At 33.8% G+C, this 18637-nt stretch overlaps 2 protein-coding genes across 2 annotated transcripts; both read left to right on the plus strand.

Moving 5' to 3' along the window:
- The first annotated feature begins 253 nt into the window (after positions 1 to 253).
- On the plus strand, positions 254 to 4950 carry LOC130897322 (serine/threonine-protein kinase RIO1). The gene is made up of 3 exons (XM_057806106.1): positions 254 to 1390; positions 1460 to 1860; positions 4486 to 4950. The coding sequence occupies exons 1-3, from the start codon at positions 646 to 648 to the stop codon at positions 4876 to 4878; spliced, it is 1539 nt and encodes a 512-aa protein (XP_057662089.1). The 5' UTR covers positions 254 to 645; the 3' UTR covers positions 4879 to 4950.
- LOC130897412 (uncharacterized) lies at positions 4896 to 17889 on the plus strand. Its single transcript, XM_057806249.1, has 6 exons — positions 4896 to 4907; positions 5140 to 5347; positions 5404 to 5504; positions 9174 to 9648; positions 9773 to 10533; positions 17818 to 17889. The coding sequence occupies exons 1-6, from the start codon at positions 4896 to 4898 to the stop codon at positions 17821 to 17823; spliced, it is 1563 nt and encodes a 520-aa protein (XP_057662232.1). The 3' UTR covers positions 17824 to 17889.
- Positions 17890 to 18637: the final 748 nt, after the last annotated feature.

Raw genomic sequence — 18637 nt, forward strand, 5'->3', positions numbered from 1 at the left:
AAACTAACTCCTTATAATTCTGGATGCATCTGGATGCAAGTATTTTAGTTGTTTCCTTTGAAAGGTTTCGGTCTTACATGAGATCGGTCAGTTTTTTCAAACCTCAAAAACTGGAACTGATTGATAAAACTGGTAGCATATTTGAAATATTGACATTAATGTTACGAGTTCGCAAAATGGTTCCCTAGGCCGGCCCTGTCCAACTACTATGGAATTTAAAAAATTCATGAATATGAATGGAACTAAAAAATTCAATTGATAGCTTTTACTTATTTTTGAAAATTAACAACTGAAAACAGGAAAAAAATTTTGTGGTTAAAACTTTGATATTCATGTCGTAGGTTTATCTATTAAACAATATAATTTTGCAAGTTGTCAATGTCATATTTTGATAAAAACCGCAACAGGACGAAACCTCAAATTTTTACCTGTCTTTAAAATAACATTTTGATTATTTTAATTAATTTCTTTCTAATAATGCTCTAAAATATTGTAGCTGCATACGAGAATCAAGGCTAAATATTTGAAATAACTATTGCATCTCTATTTCATAACCTACCTTTTCCTACATTCCATTAACCTAAAAAGTGGCATGTTTTTATAATTTATAAATCTGTTGCATGTGTGAAAAAGTGGATTTCCAAAATGACGAGTCTAACAGAAGATGAATTATTTTGCGACGCTGAAGAAGAGTGTCAAAAACTTGAGAACGTAAAAATAGAATCTGATGAAGATCAAAATTATTTTGAAGATGAAGAAAATTTAGATTATGACAGTGACGAAGAGTACTTTGAACATCAGTCAAGCCACTCTAATCAACAAAAAACTTCAGTTAAAGTAAACAACTTTCAACCAAATGAAAATTTATTCAAAAAATATACACACAAAATAAACGTTGAAAAGTATGAAGTGAATTCCCTCCCGCAACACACAACCAATTTATTATTAGCAAATCAGAAACGTGTTGAAAATGAGAGAAATCGTACCAAAGATAAGCATGATAGAGCTACTGCGGAACAAGTTATGGATCCCAGGACAAGAATGATATTATTTAAACTATTAAATAGAAATATAATATCAGAAGTAAATGGTTGCATTTCTACAGGAAAAGAAGCTAATGTATATCATGCTTCCTCAAAAACTGATCAAGATTATGCTATCAAAGTTTATAAAACTTCAATTCTAGTATTTAAAGATAGAGATAAATATGTTAGTGGTGAATTCAGGTTTAGACATGGTTATTGTAAACATAATCCAAGAAAAATGGTACGAACCTGGGCAGAGAAAGAAATGAGAAATTTATTTCGTATGCATTCTAATGGTTTAAATGTACCTGAACCCATTCTACTGAGATCGCATGTGTTATTAATGACTTTTATTGGAAAAGAAGGTAAGTCTCAATGAAATAGTCAAATTATAATAAATAATCATAAAATATATGACAGAGTATATTTTTTAGGGTGGCCAGCTCCTAAACTTAAAGATGTTGAACTTAGTCAATCAAAAGCAAGAGAAGCTTATAGGGAAGTCATAGTTATGATGTGGAAAATGTACAATAAATGTAAATTAGTTCATGCTGATTTGTCTGAATTCAACATGCTATATCAAAATGGACAAATTTTCATTATTGATGTTTCTCAATCTGTTGAACATGATCATCCCCATGCTCTTGAATTCTTAAGGAAAGATTGCACTAACATCACAGACTTTTTCAAAAAGAAGGAGGTAGCTACACTCAGTATCAAGGAATTATTTGATTTCATCACAGATCCTAGTATTACTGAGAATAATATGGAAGCTTGCTTAGATACTTTAGCTGAAAAGGCAGCTGATAAACCAGATCCTACTTCTAGTGAACAGGTACAAATACTATTTGTTTATAAATTTATTGATTGCATTACAATCCATTTTTGTACTATCTACAAGATATTCACAGGCCATGTTCTTTAATAAGATCAAATATTGCAATAGACATAATTTTTTTTGGCAAAAAAATTTTTCCTATTTTTGCATGGTATTGATGACTTTTGTTTTCAGAGAGTAAAAAACTTTCACTGAAAGACGTCATGAAAAAAATTACTTTTTCAGAGTTTTCTCAGCAAAACACTATCATTGGTAGGAAATTATAGACTCAATAATTAAATGCTTGACTAATACTAATTAAATACTGTAGAAAATAATTTATTTGCAGATGTCATGAAAAAATCACTTTTCCCAAGTTTTTTCAGCAAATATTTTCCTCTTATTGTTTTTTCTGTCTGCTCATATTGAACTTTATTTTCAAAATTCTACTTTGACAAAGCTCTTTACTAGTAAAATTTTGACAGGGGGTTAATTAACCCTCTACAGCACATATTAGTTATAAAAAGAAATAGTCATAGCAACAGTGATATTCAGTGTATTATTTTTTGATGAAGTTTTTTTTGAGAGAAAAGGAAAATGTGCGGGGGTATACTACACTTGTAAATCATATTAAAACTCTTCCTCTTTAACCTAAAGTCCTTGGAAGTTTCCATTCTGGACCCTTGTTAGCATTCCACGGAATAGCTGTTCTTGGCTTGATTTGCATTTGCTCTGTTCATTCATTCAGTGATCTCTTTAGCTGTTGCTAAAGTCAGTAGATCATACACCAAACTAAGCCGTTTCTTCATTCCTTGAAATTGTGTCTGCGTACTCAGCTACAGCATCTCAGCTCTCTTCTTTTATGATCATAATCCATACAATATTCTCGAGTGTTAATTTTCCGATCTTGTTTTATACCAGAAAATAAGGAGAGAAATGCCAATGAAATCATCATCAGCTAGAATCGTGAACAAAGAAATACTCGTGACTATGAACTAATGGCAGCAAAGATATGATACAGATCAATAAGGTATATGCACTGCTCTCCTATCACCATATGTCAAAGGCTGGATAGAGAGAAATCACAGGGAGGTGAACTTACCCAACTACTATCTAGACACAGTTACTTTCAATCACACTTGTCCCACTTGCTGACAAGACGCAGATAAGACAGAAAAGAAAGATTGAAGATTTTTTAATGAAGTAGTACTATTGTATATGTAGGTACATATAAATCTATATATATTAACAATAAAAATATAGAGTCGAGTAAAAAATGAAACTGAAAATCTGTTATTTTAGTTTTCTTGGTACAGTTCTATCAGGCATACACATTTTGGAATTTATTATAATCAGCAAATCATGTAAAACTATTGATTAAAAATGAAAATCTTTTTTAATATACTAACAGCGTTGGAGACTACCATTTAAACTGCGTTATGAGTCTTTCTGTTAGTTATTTTTTTCTTGAGCATCTTGTACAACATAATTACCCCCCCCCCCAGTAGCTGTGGCACAGATGGCAATGAAATTATCTATCTACCTACCTCTGTTTTAGGATTGAATAAATCAGGTCACTTTTAGAACTAATTGGACCAAAGAAAATATTGTTATCTTCATCATCATAAGTAACATTTTATGAAGATATTCCTAAGAGCTCTTCAAAACCTTTGTCTCTGAAATTGTTAACTAGGGTATCATGTGTCAGTATTTTATTGTAACATTTGCAGTCTTCTATAATGAGATTTTATTACATCTTGATCCATAGGTTGCATTACAAATTAACATTTAGTGATAAGAATAAACTTCAATGTATTTTAGATTAGTAGCAGTTGGATGAATAGGATACTTAACCATCAGAAGTAAAACTTTCTTATTGTTTGCTTTAAATTTGGTTGATAATCATCTTGTGATTGTGTTGATGTATTAGTGGCGTGTCTCCCAATAACTTAAATAAGAACCTGCCATACTTCCTGTAACTATGATTATTAGTCTCTTATTGGATAATCATCCTTCAAGACAATTTGCTTCTGTGATCTGTGAAGTTGTCCTTGATCAGGTGTCGCATTATATTGTTTTCATATAATATTTATTACTTTGGTGACAACTATTAATTTACATCACCTTCATCAACATGGAAATTCACTACTTATTATCATGACTCACTAAAAAACTTAAGCAAAATTACTTTCTGTTTAAGAATTAATTCATTGTTTGGAATTTGTTATTTAAACCAATTTGACAAAGCTTTTCGTATACTCCATTTTTGTGGCATTTCAAAAAGATTGCCATAGAGTTTGATTTTTCTCTCTCTTTTCATATGAAACTGTCGAGTATGATACATGTTCTTTTTCCTAGTTTATTTGAAATTCTGCTTTCTAGCTATTGGATTGGCGATAAAGTATTTTGGTTTTGTATTATAAAATAAAACACTTTTTTTAACAAATAGTTTTTAATCAATTATATATTTTCCATTTTGCTCAATGACCTTCTGCCATCTTTCTTCCAGATTCATGATTCCACGCTCATAAAATTGTTGTCCTTATCAGCAAAAAACCGAACCAGGTGTGATTGAAGGTCATTGTCATTTGTAAAAGTTTGACTCGCTATAAAATGTTTTAATTGTAATTTCATTCATTTCAGATAGAGGAAGAAGTTTTTAAACAAGCATATATTCCAAAAAGGCTAACTGAAGTAATTGATGCTGAAAGAGATATAAACCAAGCAAAAGCAGGCACCACTGAAAGTTTGATTTATAAGACTCTGGTTGGTTTAAAATCTGATCTTAGTGGAACCATTCAAAAGCCAGAAATCTTGGAAAGTAAAAGTTCAGAAGAAAGCTCTGATGACATAAATAGTGATGATGGATCTGATGAAGAAGAAAGCAAATTTAAAGATTGTTCCAGGCCTAAACATGAAACGTTAGATGAAAAGAAAGCTAGAAAAAAGGCTATCAAAGAAGCACAAGCTGAAAAAAGGAAAACTAAAGTTAAAAAACATATAAAGAAGAGAAAAGAAAAAGTTGCAAAAAAATAGTAGTTTGTACATTGTTAATGATAATTTTTGTAATATAATCTGCTACCATAGCTAAATATTTATTTATAAAAATTGTAAAGTTGTTTTTTTGGTTTTTTCAAATTCGTTCATACTTATCACTCTTAATTATACTTATACCATTTTTGGATTACAGTTTTTTTAAAAGAGTGTGGTTGATAATATTCTCTGGACAGTTTAGGGCAAAAAGGAAGATATGTAATAGTTAATTTGTTCATTTCAATAATTTATGGTTTTGTTTAGTTTGAGCAGACATTTAAACCGAAGGTGTTGAAAAACTGGGAAGTACCTAAACTGAATGTCAATAAGCCTCAAAAAAGAACAGGAAAGACTAAAGTTATTTCCAACGATAGAGGTCACCTACTACCAGAAATTCGTAGAAGTAATAGCAACCCTTGGGGAAATTTTGTAGGAACTTGGAACCTCCCTAAAAAAATTGATAAAAAGACTGGTAAGTTAAAAATTGTTATACAAGACAACTGAATTTCCAAACTATTGATTTCTCAGCATTGCAGCTCAATGGACTCTTAAAAAACGAAACAAAAGAAGAGAAAAGTAGTGACAAAACTACAGAATCGATTAAACCCGTCTTGGAAACTGAAAATAAGGTAAAACATTCTACAATATATACACTACGTACTACGTAACTATTATTGGCGAAAATCATGTGTCACTAGATGGCGCTAAATTTGGCTTCAATAGCGGTGAACAACACAATCTAGAAGGGTGTTTGATGCTGTTCAATTTTTTTATGTGCTTTCAGTGATTTTAGTAGAATTTTCTTTATTTTTGTAATGTCCGTTGTTTCCTAAATGTGTTTGTGTGGTTTGAACAAAAAATTGTGTTTAAGAATCGGTCTAAAAATATGAAAATTGAAGTAACCCTTTTGAACATCATGGAATATATTGGAGACAGAAGCAGACCACTAAAAGAAGGTTTTTAAAGCGGGACATATAGTATTATGTGTCATAGAAGGAACAAATTCAAAAACTATTAAAAGTTTGTATTTACAGACTTGTTCTCGAAGTGCACCTTATGGATATGTGGTTGTTTTTATCTCAGAAAAGCACTTTAAACAGATACACTATTTTACAATTTGTTTATAGCAGAATTAGTTTATATTCTGGCTTTGTTGTTCACCTCTATTAAAGTTTGAAAGAAAATCCACAGATGTCGCCCACTTAGTAATTTTCGCGAATAAACATTGATCGATGGAAGCATTGCTTCTTCCTTACTAAAGTAGAAACGGTGGAAGTCTTCCTTCACGTGAATAGGGTGAGATGGGGGAATGGTGGTCAGTGAGCAATTCCGGTCACGTTAAAATCTTAAACTTACAAAAACATTCTGCCATTGCTACTAATGTTGCCATCTAGTATGGGGACAAGTAAACTTATTTACCAAGCGGCGCCATTTTGAATCGCGCGTATTGAGTTTGACAGCTGTGCAAACGTACGGACGTGTTGTTATAAAATCAAAAAATTAGTTGATGGTAAGCTTAAAGTGATTTATACCATTGAATATATTTTGTAAAGTTCATTACTATACATTTACTATCGTATCCCATGTGTTCGTTAGATTTTGTGAAAGTTATTCACGTTTTGCGTGAAAAACAAAAGAAACTGCTTTCATATTTTGGGGTTATGGCAATAATTCTAACCGGGTAATACCGGTGAGTGGCCGGTATTACCCCGTATGGAATAATAAGACATATTATTATTAGTGTGTTTGTGAAATAATGTCTCATTATCCACTTATTTTTATACTTAAGTGGATGCCGCGACACAGGGAAAGAACCACAACGAAAGGAAAATGGATAAAAGAGGAGTTCGAAAAAGCTCTTGAAGCCATTAGTGTTGGAAATTCTCTACGATCAACCATTGGGCATATCCTTCAGTACGCTACAGGATCGAATAAAGAAGAATGTGGTTGATAAAAGTGTGCAATGTATTTCTGTGTAAAAAGAAGGTTCATAGGAGGTACTAACAGACGCAAGCTTACCTTGATATAGTTGTGTAAAAGATTCTTTTTGGGGACCCATGACATTTTAGAAAAAAAGGTTTGGACAGCGAATGAAAAAATGTCTCCTACAGCGGTTGTGAATATCAATCATAGAGGTAAAAAATAGTCCCCCAACAAAAAATCAGAAGAAATTAGAAACATAATTAGGAACCACATCAAATCCATGTCTGTAGTTGATTTTCACTATTGTCGGAGTAGCAGTAAGAGAAAATACCCACCATGTGGCACGAAGGTACTGGTTCAAAGAGAGCATCAGAAATTTCTACTTGTTTGTGGAAACAATTAGTTTCATTGGGAGAAAAGAATGAAATTTCCTATTATTCTGACACTACATCCGTCCAAAATCGTAATGCAATTGTGTCTGCAATGTTTTTATGAGCTGTTGAACAGATGCCCATAACGATGATAAACCAAAAGTTTATGGACTCAGGGCAGCTCTGAGATGGAGTGTGATACTGTACACTCCACCATAGAGGCTCGAGGTAGACAACTAAGATCAGGAAACCATATAAGGTTGTTGGAATGGCACATACAGATTTTTTGACATTCAACATTTCAGTAGCCAAGTTATAACAAACAAAACATTGTCCGAAAATGAGGAAAAAGTAAAGTAGCTAAAAGTTAAATGGTTCCAGTATCGCAAGAAACACTAAATAATCACTTCCAATCACTAAATACACAGCGACAACGGCTTCGGAATCAAACTAGCAATGATAATATACCACAGCTATACAACGCCAAACCCAAGATCAACAAAGAAAAATTACAAGATTAAAACTCTGTACAAAAGACACTATTCCGTTAGTCTACCATGACTTCTATAAAAAATTGGAAACAGAAGACAAAATTGATGATCAAGACAACAGCGACTTTGAGAGGAATGATTATGACGTTTGAAGATAATAATTTCATATTTTGATAGATCTGAGTCAATAAAAAAAACAGTTCAATATCATTTTTGGTTTTATTTCAAATAAAAATACACAAAATATTATTGGTTTTATATTTAATAATAATTGTTGTGAGACAAAAATTAGACAACAATGAATGCGGTAGGGGGATGAATGGAACTAATTCTCTTAATTTGGAACACTGAAGAGATGCCAGATGAGTAGAGCATTGCAAGAAACTGCTCTATCTACAAGAAAGGAGATAAGATGATCTGTTTATTATATTACGAAGGCACCGCTTTGCTGTGTACAGGCTACAAAATACTTACCTGCTGGTTGAACCAAAAGCTGATAGAGTACATGAAGAAAGAGGTAGGTGAGTATCAGTGCGGTTTCCGCCGTAACCATTCCACTTTTGATCACAAATTTACGTTCCGTCAGACCTTAGAGAAAAGCTGCGAGTACAATGTCGATCTTCACCACCTCTTCATTGACTTCCACCAGGCGTATGACAGGATCCTCAGACACCAGATGTATGAGGACCTGGTGAGGTTTGGCGTCTCAAAGAAACTGGTGCGTATGATTAGAATGACAAAGAGGAACGCCTCTGGCAGAGTAGTTTGCGTCAAGGAGACTCACTAGCGATAACACTGGAAGGTGCCACAAGGAGCATTCAAACGTATCCCGGAACAACTATTTGCAATAGGCTCACACAGCACCTTGCCTATGTGGATGATGTTAACATCATGGTATGAACCACTTCGACTCTTTCACGAGCGGTTGAGGAGTTCGAGCGAGCAGCTGAAGCAAGAGGACTCAAAATAAATGAACAAAAAAACATGTATATGAGAAACGGTAAGGAGAACCTCGACCTCCCAAACCACGTTCCACGCCAGAGAATATCGCTTTCATGTGTGCTACCAATTCAAATATCTTGGGGCCTTGATAACTAATATTTGTCTCGGCTCAGGAAAAGCAAAGCAGGTGGTCAGATTTTTATTCCAAAATTATCCATTTTGACATATTTGCGAATTTCAAAATATTGTACTGACTGCTGTAGGTATCACTATTTTTTCCTTTATAACTTGGTTTTTACCTATATGATAACGCAATTATTGATTTCTCTGAAGTGTTCTTAACTTCGAGAAAGAATTGGCTGTAAAAATAGCGCACGAGAAGAAGTTCACAAATAGATGAATCCAGAAAAATATCTAAATTTCAAACAGAAAGTTATAAATCTCGTGCGTTACAATATATGTGTTTGTTTTTCATACAAATTTAATCTTCAACAATATTACCTTAAGTTGATGAAGCATTGTGGTGTGAATTTAATATTAGATTATTATTATATGACATATCTATTAACAGGAAGAAAACAAGGAAAATGTTAACATTAACAACACTCCACCTCCAGCAGCTCCATACACTCCTGGGGACTTCACAGAAAAACACCAACAGTATTCCAATTGCGATGGGTTAGTCATCAACCAAGTACTTCCGGCAGAAGAACTTTCACCGAAGGGTTTTCCAAGGGTACGAGAAGATTTTTCTAAACTACCAGAAACTAAATCTGACCTGAATAAAGAAGTAGAGGAATTTTACAAAATTCATAAACAAATGGTGGAGGTACAACCACTTAGACAGGCTTCTGCATCAAAGAAAGATAGAGTTTTGTCTCCTATATTGGCTGCTATTTCAAATTTCAATTTAGCAAAGAAGCTACATAAGGAAAATCTGGAACATAATCCTCTACCAGATACTTTAACTGATGCTATATATAGGAGAATGGTAATGCAAAGACAGGGAAAGGTTTCAGAAGGACAGGATGAACATTTTGCCACTGGTATGATATATATATATATATATATATATATATATATATATATATATATATATATATATATATATATATATATATATATATATATGTATATAGCGTTGATTTATATGCAAATTATAATTTACAGGAGTTGGTTGGAAAGGTTATCCAGGTTATGGTCCTACAAGATGTACAAAACTCAAAATATATCGACCCAAAACATCTGGTCCGCCTAAAGACGAAAGTATCTGTAGTTTTGACAGAAAATGGCGGTTCATACGACAAGCCAAAGTCACTCCTATGGATTTAGCAATCTGCTGGGATTTGACTCCAGAAAATCCGAAGGATGAACCAGATAGAACGAAACATATTGACGGTTCAAATGGATCAGCGGCTCCGGCTGTATTTAGTCTTGTTCATACCCCTAAAGAGGAAGAAGCCAATATAAAATGTGATGGTTTACATAGCTGTGGTGCTGTTTTTGAGCACAGTGAAAAAGGAAATGAAGAAAAAGAGTTTTTCTTCCATAGATCAAAACGAAGCTCTCGCGAAAGCATCAGTAGCGGTTCTAATAATTCCGATAGTAAAAAACGAGCTAAAAGTGCTTTTGAAGGCGACAAAATCTCAATAGACTCAAAATCTAGCAATGTAAGTGCCAAGTCAAGAGCTAAAAGTGCTTATAACTTGAATGAACCTGACGGAAACTCGAATACTTCGAAAGATAATAAAAATCTTCATCGAAGTATTCAGAATTTAGAGGAATGTATTGATGAAAAACGAAAAAAATACATCAAATATCCTCACAATAAATTCTGCATGGCGTGCGAAATGCGAAAAGTTTCTTTGACTGAAAATAGGCCAAAAAGCGAGTACAAGATGGCGTTTAAGGCCGGCGTACCCAATAAAATAGTAAGTAGACGTAGCTACCACCTCAATGTTCCTAAACCCAAAAATCCATATATGGTCAGGAATTATGTCATTGATAGCTTAGCACCACCTTTTTCTTTACAGAAGAAGAAGAGGGAGGACTATCCTGAACATTGGAGGTTGGCCACTGTCTATCAACATTCTTATAAACCAATCCAAGCTAGAAAAAGACCACTAATGCAAACTGTTTTTAAATAATTTTTCCCCGGAAATAGTAAACACCAAAGAATGAAAAGTGATCTGTATTTATTTCTGGAAATAAGTCCATTTATTGCTCATATATTGAACATTTTTCTTCTTCTAATTATTTGCCAAAGGTTTAAATTAGAATACCTTTTAAATTTTTTTGTGTATTCACATTCATCACAGAATTCTTTCTTACAACATCCAATACATTATCACTATCTAACATAATTCTTTATCTACCTTGCAGCTGAACCCTGGATTATATATAAATCCGTCACTATTGCTAGTTTAAATTGGTTTTTACATGAAAAATGACTTTGGAATGTATTTATCATATCTTCATGAATATCTCTTGACATATTGAGAACAATAACATTAGTTCTACATTGTCACTAACCGTAAAGATTAAAATTTGATTCCTTATTTATATTACCACGTCCTCCCTATTGTATATCACTAAAAATAAAAATATCTTTAGTTATATTACCATGATTCCCGAATCCTTATATTTTCGAGATATCACGACTATTTCTCAGTTATATTATCTAGCCTCCCATAACGTTTTCTACTTTTTCTGTAACTCCCTTAATATTTTCTGCTATTGTATGCGACTTAAAATGAAAACCTTGCATTCCTTAGTTATATTAACAGGCCTCCCATAATATTGCCTACTAGTTTTGTATCATGTCACTATAAAGATGAAAACTCAGTTTATCAGGTTTATTACCAAGGCTCCCATAATATTTCTTGTTGTTTCTATTAAATGTCAACATTCCATTTCACAATTCTATTGGCTGGTCTCCCATAAAATTTCCCACTTTTTTGTATGTCACTATAAAGGTCAACATTCCATTCCTCAGTTATGTTACAAGCTCTCCCATAATATTTCGTACTGATGTATGTCACTAAAAATGGATACATAGATATCCTTAGATATAGTTAGAGGTCTCTTATGTTTCTTACTCTTTTTGATATATGTCAATGTAAAGTTCAAAATTCCATATTTCAAATATATTTCCAGAGCCCCCATAATATTTCCTGTTGTTTCTGCAAATTGTCAACATTCCATTTCTCAGTTCAGTTGACTGTTCTCCCATAAAAATTCCCACATTTTTGCATGTCACTATAAAGGTCAACATTCCATTTCTCAGTTCAGTTGACTGGTCTCCCATAAAATCTCCCACATTTTTGCATGTCACTATAAAGGTCAACATTCCATTTCTCAGTTCAGTAGATTGGTCTCCAATAAAAATTCCCACATTTTTGAATGTCACTATAAAGGTCAACATTCCATTTCTCAGTTCAGTTGACTGTTCCTCCATAAAAATTCCCACATTTTTGCATGTCACTATAAAGGTCAACATTCCATTTCTCAGTTCAGTTGACTGTTCTCCCATAAAAATTCCAACATTTTTGCATGTCACTATAAAGGTCAACATTCCATTTCTCAGTTCAATTGACTGGTCTCCCATAAAATTTCCCACATTTTTGCATGTCACTATAAAGTTCAACATTCCATTTCTCAGTTCAGTTGACTGTTCTCCCATAAAAATTCCCACATTTTTGCATGTCACTATAAAGGTCAACATTCCATTTCTCACTTCAGTTGACTGGTCTCCCATAAAATTTCCCACATTTTTGCATGTCACTATAAAGTTCAACATTCCATTTCTCAGTTCAGTTGACTGTTCTCCCATAAAAATTCCCACATTTTTGCATGTCACTATAAAGGTCAACATTCCATTTCTCAGTTCAGTTGACTGTTCTCCCATAAAAATTCCCACATTTTTGCATGTCACTATAAAGGTCAACATTCCATTTCTCAGTTCAGTTGACTGCTCTCCCATAAAATTTCCCACATTTTTGCATGTCACTATCAAGGTCAACATTCCATTTCTCACTTCAGTTGACTGGTCTCCCATAAAATTTCCCACATTTTTGCATGTCACTATAAAGGTCAACATTCCATTTCTCAGTTCAATTGACTGGTCTCCCATAAAATTTCCCACATTTTTGCATGTCACTATCAAGGTCAACATTCCATTTCTCACTTCAGTTGACTGGTCTCCCATAAAATTTCCCACATTTTTGCATGTCACTATAAAGGTCAACATTCCATTTCTCACTTCAGTTGACTGGTCTCCCATAAAATTTCCCACATTTTTGCATGTCACTATAAAGTTCAACATTCCATTTCTCAGTTCAATTGACTGGTCTCCCATAAAATTTCCCACATTTTTGCATGTCACTATAAAGGTCAACATTCCATTTCTCAGTTCAGTTGACTGTTCTCCCATAAAAATTCCCACATTTTTGCATGTCACTATAAAGGTCAACATTCCATTTCTCAGTTCAGTTGACTGTTCTCCCATAAAAATTCCCACATTTTTGCATGTCACTATAAAGGTCAACATTCCATTTCTCAGTTCAGTTGACTGTTCTCCCATAAAAATTCCCACATTTTTGCATGTCACTATAAAGGTCAACATTCCATTTCTCAGTTCAGTTGACTGGTCTCCCATAAAATTTCCGACATTTTTGCATGTCACTATCAAGGTCAACATTCCATTTCTCACTTCAGTTGACTGGTCTCCCATAAAATTTCCCACATTTTTGCATGTCACTATAAAGGTCAACATTCCATTTCTCACTTCAGTTGACTGGTCTCCCATAAAATTTCCCACATTTTTGCATGTCACTATAAAGGTCAACATTCCATTTCTCAGTTCAATTGACTGGTCTCCCATAAAATTTCCCACATTTTTGCATGTCACTATCAAGGTCAACATTCCATTTCTCACTTCAGTTGACTGGTCTCCCATAAAATTTCCCACATTTTTGCATGTCACTATAAAGTTCAACATTCCATTTCTCAGTTCAGTTGACTGTTCTCCCATAAAAATTCCCACATTTTTGCATGTCACTATAAAGGTCAACATTCCATTTCTCAGTTCAGTTGACTGGTCTCCCATGAAATTTCCCACATTTTTGCATGTCACTATAAAGGTCAACATTCCATTTCTCAGTTCAGTTGACTGGTCTCCCATGAAATTTCCCACATTTTTGCATGTCACTATAAAGGTCAACATTCCATTTCTCAGTTCAGTTGACTGTTCTCCCATAAAATTTCCCACATTTTTGCATGTCACTATCAAGGTCAACATTCCATTTCTTACTTCAGTTGACTGGTCTCCCATAAAATTTCCCACATTTTTGCATGTCACTATAAAGGTCAACATTCCATTTCTCAGTTCAATTGACTGGTCTCCCATAAAATTTCCCACATTTTTGCATGTCACTATCAAGGTCAACATTCCATTTCTCACTTCAGTTGACTGGTCTCCCATAAAAATTCCCACATTTTTGAATGTCACTATAAAGGTCAACATTCCATTTCTCAGTTCAGTTGATTGGTCTCCCATAAAAATTCCCACATTTTTGAATGTCACTATAAAGGTCAACATTCCATTTCTCAGTTCAGTTGACTGGTCTCCCATAAAATTTTCCACATTTTTGCATGTCACTATCAAGGTCAACATTCCATTTCTCAGTTCAGTTGACTGGTCTCCCATAAAAATTCCCACATTTTTGAATGTCACTATAAAGGTCAACATTCCATTTCTCAGTTCAGTTGACTGTTCTCCCATAAAAATTCCCACATTTTTGAATGTCACTATAAAGGTCAACATTCCATTTCTCAGTTCAGTTGACTGGTCTCCCATAAAAATTCCCACATTTTTGCATGTCACTATCAAGGTCAACATTCCATTTCTCACTTCAGTTGACTGGTCTCCCATAAAAATTCCCACATTTTTGAATGTCACTATAAAGGTCAACATTCCATTTCTCAGTTCAGTTGATTGGTCTTCCATAAAAATTCCCACATTTTTGAATGTCACTATAAAGGTCAACATTCCATTTCTCAGTTCAGTTGACTGGTCTCCCATAAAATTTTCCACATTTTTGCATGTCACTATCAAGGTCAACATTCCATTTCTCAGTTCAGTTGACTGGTCTCCCATAAAAATTCCCACATTTTTGCATGTCACTATAAAGGTCAACATTCCATTTCTCAGTTCAGTTGACTGGTCTCCCATGAAATTTTCCACATTTTTGCATGTCACTATCAAGGTCAACATTCCATTTCTCAGTTCAGTTGACTGGTCTCCCATAAAAATTCCCACATTTTTGCATGTCACTATAAAGGTCAACATTCCATTTCTCAGTTCAGTTGACTGGTCTCCCATGAAATTTCCCACATTTTTGCATGTCACTATAAAGGTCAACATTCCATTTCTCAGTTCAGTTGACTGGTCTCCCATGAAATTTCCCACATTTTTGCATGTCACTATAAAGGTCAACATTCCATTTCTCAGTTCAGTTGACTGTTCTCCCATAAAAATCCCACATTTTTTCATGTCCCTATAAAGGTCAACATTCCATTTCTCAGTTCAGTTGACTGGTCTCCCATAAAAATTCCCACATTTTTGAATGTCACTATAAAGGTCAACATTCCATTTCTCAGTTCAGTTGACTGTTCCCCCATAAAAATTCCCAAATTTTTGCATGTCACTATAAAGGTCAACATTCCATTTCTCAGTTCAGTTGACTGTTCTCCCATAAAAATTCCCACATTTTTGCATGTCACTATAAAGATCAACATTCCATTTCTCAGTTCAGTTAACTGGTCTCCCATAAAATCTCCCACATTTTTGCATGTCACTATAAAGGTCAACATTCCATTTCTCAGTTCAGTTGACTGGTCTCCCATAAAAATTCCCACATTTTTGAATGTCACTATAAAGGTCAACATTCCATTTCTCAGTTCAGTTGATTGGTCTCCCATAAAAATTCCCACATTTTTGAATGTCACTATAAAGGTCAACATTCCATTTCTCAGTTCAGTTGACTGGTCTCCCATAAAAATTCCCACATTTTTGAATGTCACTATAAAGGTCAACATTCCATTTCTCAGTTCAGTTGACTGTTCCCCCATAAAAATTCCCAAATTTTTGCATGTCACTATAAAGGTCAACATTCCATTTCTCAGTTCAGTTGACTGTTCTCCCATAAAAATTCCCACATTTTTGCATGTCACTATAAAGATCAACATTCCATTTCTCAGTTCAGTTAACTGGTCTCCCATAAAATCTCCCACATTTTTGCATGTCACTATAAAGGTCAACATTCCATTTCTCAGTTCAGTTGACTGGTCTCCCATAAAAATTCCCACATTTTTGAATGTCACTATAAAGGTCAACATTCCATTTCTCAGTTCAGTTGATTGGTCTCCCATAAAAATTCCCACATTTTTGAATGTCACTATAAAGGTCAACATTCCATTTCTCAGTTCAGTTGACTGGTCTCCCATAAAATTTTCCACATTTTTGCATGTCACTATCAAGGTCAACATTCCATTTCTCAGTTCAGTTGACTGGTCTCCCATAAAAATTCCCACATTTTTGAATGTCACTATAAAGGTCAACATTCCATTTCTCAGTTCAGTTGACTGTTCTCCCATAAAAATTCCCACATTTTTGCATGTCACTATAAAGGTCAACATTCCATTTCTCAGTTCAGTTGACTGGTCTCCCATGAAATTTCCCACATTTTTGCATGTCACTATAAAGGTCAACATTCCATTTCTCAGTTCAGTTGACTGGTCTCCCATGAAATTTCCCACATTTTTGCATGTCACTATAAAGGTCAACATTCCATTTCTCAGTTCAGTTGACTGTTCTCCCATAAAAATTCCCACATTTTTGCATGTCACTATAAAGGTCAACATTCCATTTCTCAGTTCAGTTGACTGTTCTCCCATAAAAATTCCCACATTTTTGCATGTCACTATAAAGGTCAACATTCCATTTCTCAGTTCAGTTGACTGTTCTCCCATAAAAATTCTCACATTTTTGCATGTCACTATAAAGGTCAACATTCCATTTCTCAGTTCAGTTGACTGGTCTCCCATAAAATTTCCCACATTTTTGCATGTCACTATCAAGGTCAACATTCCATTTCTCACTTCAGTTGACTGGTCTCCCATAAAATTTCCCACATTTTTGCATGTCACTATAAAGGTCAACATTCCATTTCTCAGTTCAATTGACTGGTCTCCCATAAAATTTCCCACATTTTTGCATGTCACTATCAAGGTCAACATTCCATTTCTCACTTCAGTTGACTGGTCTCCCATAAAATTTCCCACATTTTTGCATGTCACTATAAAGGTCAACATTCCATTTCTCACTTCAGTTGACTGGTCTCCCATAAAATTTCCCACATTTTTGCATGTCACTATCAAGGTCAACATTCCATTTCTCACTTCAGTTGACTGGTCTCCCATAAAATTTCCCACATTTTTGCATGTCACTATAAAGGTCAACATTCCATTTCTCACTTCAGTTGACTGGTCTCCCATAAAATTTCCCACATTTTTGCATGTCACTATAAAGGTCAACATTCCATTTCTCAGTTCAATTGACTGGTCTCCCATAAAATTTCCCACATTTTTGCATGTCACTATAAAGGTAAACATTCCAGTTCTTAGTTATGTTACAAGCGTACTGATGTATGTCACTAAAAATGGATACATAGCTTTCCTTAGATCTAGTAACAGGTCTCCTATAATTTTTCCCACTATTTTTGAGTAAAGATATAAAGATCAAAATTCCATATCTTAAATATATCACTAGAACTCCCATATTTCTTATTATCCTTGTAAAATGTCCATCAGCTGACCTCCACTAACGTTTTCCACTTTTTTGTTAATAGTCACTGTAAAGCTTAACCTTCCATTCCTCATTTATATTACCAAGTTTTCCATAATATTTCCTACTACTTTCGTAACATGTCATTGTTTAAATCAAAATTCCATTCCATAGATACATTACCAGATCTCCCACAACGTTTCCCACTATTTTTGTAATATTACAGTTAGTTTAGCTGTAAAGGAATGAAAATGAACACGATATAACATTTGAAAATTTCGTAGTTCTTATTCAATATTCTGCCAAAGATCATAAATGTCCAAATGAATTTTATAATTAACATATTTAAAAGAAATAAACACTGTTTCAGAATTAAAACTAAGCAACAATTTTTCGTAAGAATTAATTGAAAATGATTCTAAAAACGAAGATGTGAAGAAGGTCAATGGACAAAACCTAATCAGTAAAATGTTGATTTATTAATTTCGTTTAGATTATTACTCGTTTTTAATTGTAGATACTTCTATTATAGTTTCAGAAAATTACATTTATGTAACCCTGTTGATTTGTAATTAATTTTATCAAGCAAAACAATAAGAGTATTAAAACAATTTTATTTGTTTTTTGTTATAAATGTGTTTCAAGCTGGTATGGTGATTTAATCTAGAATGTTTTATCCAATCACTAAATAACTTAACAAGCAGTTTCAGTTCCAAATAAATGAACTGGTCTGTATAGTTAACAGCTATATTTATGAAAAGTCTTTTGCAGAAAGTTAGTTAGTTAGTTTCAGACTTCTTTCAAGAAGAGCTCGACAGCCACGGCAATGGTTTATATACCGAGCATAAAATTATATTCACCCCGTAATTTGTTAGTTATTATTAGAAATTTAAATTTTTTTGTCGGTAGTACTTCGTCGTCGCCCATGTTTTGTAACCAGTTGATCTTGCAACGATTTGGCAACGTCTAACAGCGTGGAGCCGCACATGAGGTGACTCGAATGAAAATAGTTTATAATCGGTTGTTCGTGACAATGATTCCGCGGTCGAAGGTGTTGTTTCATTTGAATTTTTTTTCAATATGAGTGATCAAGAACTAAATCTCAAATTTGTGGGAGAAGTGGAAAAACAGCTTTTTAGCGACAAACGATAAAAAGCTATAAACGTTCTATCTGTCTGATACAGTTCTCG

The sequence above is a fragment of the Diorhabda carinulata genome, chromosome 8 (assembly GCF_026250575.1).
Source record: "Diorhabda carinulata isolate Delta chromosome 8, icDioCari1.1, whole genome shotgun sequence".
Classification (NCBI taxonomy): domain Eukaryota; kingdom Metazoa; phylum Arthropoda; class Insecta; order Coleoptera; family Chrysomelidae; genus Diorhabda; species Diorhabda carinulata.